Here is a 7,416-nt window from a genome sequence, read left to right as displayed (position 1 = left end):
ACGCCATCTGAAATTCTTTATTTTGATTGTTCAAGGCTGGCCGCGAACTCGCGATCTTCTGAACGCCAGCAAGAGGCCCCAAGAGGGTAGCAACCGTCTTGGTAACGGTCGTTCAGAAGGTCGCGGGTTCGAGGCCAGCCTTGGACAATCGCAGAGTTAAAGCTTCAAAGCCCACAAGAGCATAAAAAAATCTGTAAAATAATTACAAAGATGTTGGAAAATATTTAAATAAAAACAGTGTATTAAAGAGACCAGGGGTTTTGGATGGCTGAGGACAAAGAGTCAGAGACTCAAAGTGATGGGAAAACGATTGATGTTGTTTTGTGATTCTATTTCAGATTAATTCTACATTTCTAAGCTAAAAGTGATCAATTTTTGAACAGTATAACTTTGAGATAAGATGTGTGGAGGTATATTTCATCAGAAAAGTGCTCTTTGCTGTTTTCCTGATGTTTTATTCACTGCTGTTGTTTTGCTTCAGAAACATCAATTTGTGTCTTAGCTTGTAAGGTGCAGCTAATGGGTTTATCTTTACAACATCTGTCTAATTATTTTACCATTTTTTTACACTTGTGTGATACTTTATGCTGCGATTGTCCACATCGGCGATGGAACTCGCGAGCTTGTTCCGAATAACAATAGCTCCACACATCTCTTGTTAAAACAAAGTTTCAGGAGGTTCTTCCAGCCCTTTGCCATCTCCCTCTGGAACATCTTGTTAGGTGCTCATAAATATTAGATTCATTAAATAAAATTCAAGAACTATCCTGCTACTAAAGCAACCTACCTTTATAGATCAAGTTTTCCTCATGACTCCATCATACAAACAACATGAAGAACTTGAGACGAGTACAAGTTTGAAATAAACTTTATTTGTATGTTAAGTATAAATCAATGTAAACTGAATCAAACAGGGTAAATTAACAAATCAACAGTTATAACAAACAAGTAAAACTAAAAACTTAACTCTTAAAAACATGAAAACAACAACTGAGTTAATGAATTAAAAAATGCTGCCCGAGCCAGCAGAATCTCTGCCTGTAGCCTTGTCTTTCCCTGTTTTTTTAGGATGCTGATTAGGATCTGAAAAATTCATAAGACCCTTTGTCTAAAAGAAAATTCCAGCTTAGAATGGCAGTCTGTGATCAATGTTCCAGCTCTAGCTCCTACTCCTGTCATTTTACAGGATGTGACATTAAATAGTCTCTTAAGTATCAACATAGCTGTTATTTTACCCAGTGCTGTCAGGCAAATCTGTGCATCCACAGTCAAAGGATCCGTTTCCCAAGACTTTGCTGTGTTCTCCAGCGCAGTCTTGGTGAAGCCATCCTTTGCACGTTTGGCACTGCAACCACTGCAGACATTTAACATCCGGGTAGAAGAGTCTAAGCACATAAAGAAATGTTTATTTATTTATTTATCGAAAATATGGTGTATAAAAGCCTTAGAAAAAAGTACAAATTAAAAGTCATGAAGTACGCGCTGTGTAAATGGACATATTATTAAACTAAGTTAAGCTAGCGTCAACACGGAGTTTTGAATCATTTAGATTAAAATAGTTTAGCGAAAAAACAAACAAACATGATATAAGTGATACATCTAGTCCTTTAAATTATCATACTCATAGAACGTATCTGTGAAATAAATAGTTATGTTATAGAGGATTATGATAACATACTCTTTAACTTACTTTCGTTGTTTCTATAGGCCTAAATCGGGGCCAATATTATCTGAAACTGAAATAAAATATTTTGAAAAAAATATTAATGTCTGGCCAAAATAAACTCAAATTTTTAATTTCGAAACTATTTTTTTCAGTTTCAAATCTTTCTTGGGGTCAGAAGGGGTCAGAAGGTAGATGTCCGTCAGCCATGACACCTCAAACCGCCATGACACCTCAAACTGCCATGTTTGCCTGCAGCTGGGGCCCTCTCTAAAATGTTGCTGTTTAAAAGCAAGGGTTAAAAAAAATCAGAAAAAAAATCAAAGATTTTAAAAATTCAGAAAGAAAATTCATAGGTTGAAAAAAAATTAAGAAAAAAAATTCAAAGGTTAAAAACATTCAGGAAAAAAAACAAAGGTTAAAAACATTCAGGAAAAAAATTAAAAGGTTAAAAAATTCAAAGATTTTAAAAATTCAGAGAAAAATTCAAAGATAAAAAAATCAGGGTGAAAAAAGGTTTCAAAGGTCGAAAAGAGTCTGATGGAACTGAAAAACGTCCATATACAGGCGCTGGCATCATGGCTGGCATATGAAAAGTAGTGACCTTTTCTTCCACTAGGTGGCGGTAGTGCCACCTTTCACACCACAGTGGACGTCAACGAAGAAGACAAAGCCAGGGAAACGGAAATGTCAACCGAGCTATGTCGAGCTGCTTCCGTAAAGTCTGGGTTTTAAAGTCAACCTGAATAATGGATTGCTAATTTTATGAAAGAAGGTATCACAAAACACAGATAAAGAACAAATTGCAAAGATGACAAACGGTAAGTCTGCAGTTTTTACCGTAAAAGCAGAGCGGAACATCTGGAGTTACTTCTTCTGGGGTGGGTAGCTAGTGGATGCTAACGTAGCTGTAGACGTGGCCCTGTTTAGCACTGCCTTCGTTTTAAAAACAAAAATAAAGCATAACTAAGCTTTATATTTATGTTACCATTTACGGGTGAATTATTGACATCCTCAGTTTACAGTTATTTTGTTTCTTCTTGGTCGATATGTGTAGCTTTCTTGCTAGTTTTCGCTGATAAAGCTAATGTTCAGCTGATGTGCAAAGATTACGGTTGGCGAAAATGTTCATTTTTATTACGAAATAATGTAATCTTATCTGTTTTCAATAAGCGTTTATTGATTTATTGGTTTAATTTTAAATGTAATTGTGCACACAGGACCTTATGAAAAATAGCTTTTAATTGAGCTGGAAAATTCGGTTTAATTAAAGGATGTATTGTTTAGATACTTAAATTGAGGTCCGTTTTATACCTTTATTTGATGGTAATTACCTTAGTCACTTAAAAAAATGCAATTTTTTTTGTTTAGGTCTCTAGTTATGTCCAATTTGTCTTTCATGTCCAAATAAAACTATTTTTGTTATCAAAAAATCATTTGTACAAATTAAAGGGAATGTGGTTGAACCATCGAATCACAATTCAAATGTAGACTTTAACTTGTGAAGCAAACTTCACAGGGATGTTTGCTCTTCCCTAGTGTACTCCTTTGACGGCATCCTGGTGTTCGGGCTGCTGTTTATCTGCACTTGTGCATACTTTAAGAAGGTTCCTCGCCTCAACAGCTGGCTGTTGTCAGAAAAGAAAGGAGTGTGGGGTGTTTTCTACAAAGGTAAAATGTATACGTATCACACGAATGAATAAACAGATGCCTGTCATTTTAATAATGCAAATTCACACTGTTGGTTATCACACAACATTTACATTTTTGTCTGTTCTTAAAATGTACTTAAAAATGTTGAGAATATGTTCTGAACTCTTAGATGTTTTGTTTGATAAAATACATTTAGAAAAACAAATGCTTTGAGTTAAGTAGCTGCTTGCAAAATAGTTTGCTGCATGACTTGGTTACTGCGTTCCATTCAGAGCTGCCACAAATGATTATTTTAATAGTCGACTAATCACTGATTATTTTTTCCGATTAGTCGACTAATCAGGTCAAGTGCAAAGTGGATGTAAAGAACACATCTTAACCATCATTAGCTTTAAACTAACTAAAAATACAGACAATTAAGATGATAGTTTATTAAACTTTTCATGAATTGTGCAGCTTCTGTCCTTCATTAGTTTCTGGTATTAAAACAAGATTAAATCAAATGAGAAGAATATACGTTCCATCAAATGCGTTTTGACAGGTGCCCCGCCCCTCAAGATGACGTAACAATTTAACATAATTTTTATATATAAAGGATAGGGTCAAAGGTCACCTATCAAAATGAGTTTGATGGAAAGTATATTCCTGATCTCTCAAATGAGGTCGCCATCTGAAACAAATGAATTATTTTTCACTAAAGATAAAGTTTTGGTCTCACTGACTCAAAAATAAGAAAAGTACATTTTTTGGTGCTGAACTCTCACAACTTTGTTCAACTTTACTACACTTTACTACTGACTCCATATATTATAAAGTGACGACTAATCGACTATTAAGTTAGCTGGCGACCATTTTTGTAGTTGATTAGTCTTTGACTAATCATGGCAGCCTTAGTTCCATTTCATTAATAGCAGGTTTGTTTTTCATATTTATCATAGAAGTTATCTTCATTAATGTAAAGGGAAAAAAGTGGTTGAAATTTAACTAAATATTATATTTATTATATTTACTGGGATATTTTTTTATCTTTTGAAAAATATTGTATTAATTCCTTGATTTTTTTGTGGTTATATTTATTTATATTATGAATATACTATGAAAATACGATAATTTAATTAGGTATTGATACGTTGTTTTGTTTTTAGTTTAAAAGTTTTTTATGAATTAGTTTTTTCCCCATGAATTTATTTATTTTTAAATGAGCAGCTGGATGACTCAGTTGGTTGGATGTAGGGCTGGTGTGCGGTTAACCTGGGTTTGCTTCCCAGGGTGTGCATTAAGCGTCATCCACTGTGGGTCTTAAGGCAAAACCCTTCATGGTAATTAGGTTAGAAGATTAGATTAGAAATGGTTTATTTCAAGCAACCAAGAAGATGGGGAAAAAAAAGAAATTTCATGTGCAAAACAATCAATCCTCAAGTTTACATCCATAAAGATTTCAAGTACAGGATAACTAGACATTAAAAGATTGCCTGAAAGGGAGTGGGAGGAAGCAATTTTATATAATCCCACCCTGGTTCTACCATACCATTTCCTTGATGTACCGGTATATTATCATTACCGGTTTGTAACTTAAGATCAGCTATTTATATCTTTCCAACATAGATTCAGGTGATTATGAATCCCCAAGTAGCAATAAATCAAATGACTATGTAGATAGATCTAACACTATTTCAGACTTTGTCATTGCATATACAGATCTATTACCAAAATTCAGACAAAATGCCTAACTATGTAACCACAGTCTAAGTCTGGGTCTCCATGTGTCGGTCCCCAGTTTGGGTAAAATACAGGGTTGTGTCAGAAAGTGCATTCAGAGTAAAACTCACTCCCAAAGTACTTTTCTAAATCTTTGAGAGGTGATTCACTGTGGCGACCCCTAAAGGGATGTCCCAAAGGGTGTTGTCCTTTAAAATTTTAATAATATCAACTTGTGATAAACATGTTTTTTTTTTTTAAATCAATTTGACTTTCTGTTGATGTACAAGTCAACTTTTTAACTGGTATATTTTCAATAAAGTTTTATCCTTGTCCTTTTCATGTTTTATTTCTGTTATTAACTGACCTGCTTGTTTCTCTTTCCTCCCCCCTCATTTCTATTTCTCAGCTGCAATAATTGGCACAAGGCTCCACGTTCCCGTGGCGATATCCTGCTTGGCCATGGCCTTCTACGTTATCTTCCTGAAATGATAATGGGGCGGGACTGGAAGCGGCTGGACGACTGCCGTGCTCAGGATGCTCTCAGTTCTGTGTCCCCGTCCTGATCCTCGTAGCAGGACAAATTCTGGGTCGTGTGGCAGTTGAACCCCCCCACCTCCACCCCGGACCTGTGGACTCTTTTGAAAGTCAAGGCAGTGGCGCCCCCTTTTGGCGACTCTGTTCATAGCTCCCTGGTGAATATGGTGTGCACTACAGACACGAGGAAGAGGGAAACTGTGTGGGTGATTAAAGTGGAGAGGGTCTGCTGCAGCTGCTGTCTCTGTTGTCGGGTTAAACTTTCTCGTCTTCATCCATAACACATGATTTCTATTGAAGGACACAGAAGACCCAGGGCTAGAGTGGGTTTTTATTCTACTTGTACGCAATTTAAAACAGTCTGTAAATATATAAATATAAAAGTAAACAATAGAAATTTTCTAGTTTGATCACAGTGGAGATGATCAATTCCATCTGCTCCTAGCTATGCTGTTGGATATCAGTTTTCCTGTCAGTGGTGGAGGGAAAGATAGACTAAATTAATATATGAAGATGTTTCTGTCTTTTTTTTAATCTTGTATAATTCCTCCAAAATGTCAATATCACCTAAACTTTTTTTAAACATTTTGCACAGATGTAAATTTGTTATTGTCTAAATGTACACTAGATACCCTGGCGTTCCTGTTGTAAACTCGTCGATTGAGTGGCATCTGTTGAGGCGTGCGGCATCCAAGTTGTATAAATCTGAAGAAAATATGTCCGAATGGAAATGCAATGCCAAATATGGATGGTGCTGGATGGTGCTGCCCATGCCATTTTTTTGTCATGTACTGCTTTTCTGGCCCCATCAAATATGAAATCCTATTTGTAAATAAAAAAGAGAGATCTTAAAGGGGCTACAATTTAATTTTGAGTAAAATTTTGAAAACTAGCTCATCTTTTTGTCCTACAAACATACAAAACACATACTTGTTGGCAGAAATTTAGCCAAACTAGCTTTTCAATTCTTTTCATAACTCAAATGCTTTGGTTTACTGATCTAAACTTGTGTTTTCAATCACCTTGTTTCATAATGCACACATTCAGGTCAGCAGTACCCACAAAATCCAGCAGGGTTTTGCTTTTACTTATGGTTTTTTAAACAAGCAGAAGAAAAGCCCCATGAGAAATCCCCAATACTCATCTTGGACCCCACCAGTCACAGCCTGCTGCAGCTGGATTGAAGTCCTCAGCAGATTATTTATTACAATTTGATTTTCTTTTAGCCCTTGTTGTAGTTTTGTAGCTTTCTGAAGGTCTCACATTTTAATCAAGTGTGCTTCCAAACGTTTAGCTTTCATAAAAACATTTATTCTCTTTCTAAACTGTGTTGATAACTGACTATCTCAGGAAATGTGGGTTTGATAAACTCAGCAGGACAGGAAGTGCTTATGATACAGTATTTATCTCTGTTTTTGTCCCTAATCTCAGCAAGAAAGCTCATGGTGTATGAATTTGGTTATTAACATCTCAGCTTTTTTATATCAATTTAGACCACATGTATCAAAGTCGTATCCGGCCCTCCAAATCATTTTATCTTATTGTTATTAATGGCTCGATGTTATCTTGTGCTTATTTTTAACTTGTATAATTTTGACCAAATATATTTTTATGGAGAGTAAAATATTGACAATTATTTAAATTTTAAATTGATTTATTCTGGAATAATAGTCCTGCTTTTTTATTATGTAAAAAAAGTTACAGTTTTAAAAATTGGCGTTCTGCTAGCTTTTTGGACTATTTTGCCATTTACTAAGATTTTTTAGGCTGTTTTTGGAGTTAAGCTTATATTTACACACTGGCTGTTTTGATTTTGACTTTTTTTCTTTTTTTAAAAAAAATATTTTGAAGTTTAGCTATTTTTT

The 7,416-nt window shown here is 35.1% G+C and overlaps 1 protein-coding gene across 1 annotated transcript; it reads left to right on the top strand.

Annotated features, from left to right (window-relative positions):
- Nucleotides 1-2,281: 2,281 nt before the first annotated feature.
- Nucleotides 2,282-6,443, top strand: tmem167b (transmembrane protein 167B). The gene is made up of 3 exons (XM_024262066.2): nucleotides 2,282-2,484; nucleotides 3,203-3,334; nucleotides 5,424-6,443. Exons 1-3 carry the CDS (start codon nucleotides 2,475-2,477, stop codon nucleotides 5,504-5,506), a joined length of 225 nt encoding a protein of 74 aa, XP_024117834.1. The 5' UTR covers nucleotides 2,282-2,474; the 3' UTR covers nucleotides 5,507-6,443.
- The last annotated feature ends 973 nt before the right edge of the window (nucleotides 6,444-7,416 follow it).

This window comes from Oryzias melastigma, linkage group LG5 (genome assembly GCF_002922805.2).
Source record: "Oryzias melastigma strain HK-1 linkage group LG5, ASM292280v2, whole genome shotgun sequence".
Taxonomy (NCBI): domain Eukaryota; kingdom Metazoa; phylum Chordata; class Actinopteri; order Beloniformes; family Adrianichthyidae; genus Oryzias; species Oryzias melastigma.
Note: the sequence above shows the minus strand (reverse complement) of the source record. Positions and strands in the feature narration are given on the sequence as shown.

Coding starts and splice junctions, on each gene's coding strand:
- tmem167b (XM_024262066.2), top strand. Junction 3,335..5,423: donor GTGGGGTGTTTTCTACAAAG/GTAAAATGTATA, acceptor TCTATTTCTCAG/CTGCAATAATTGGCACAAGG.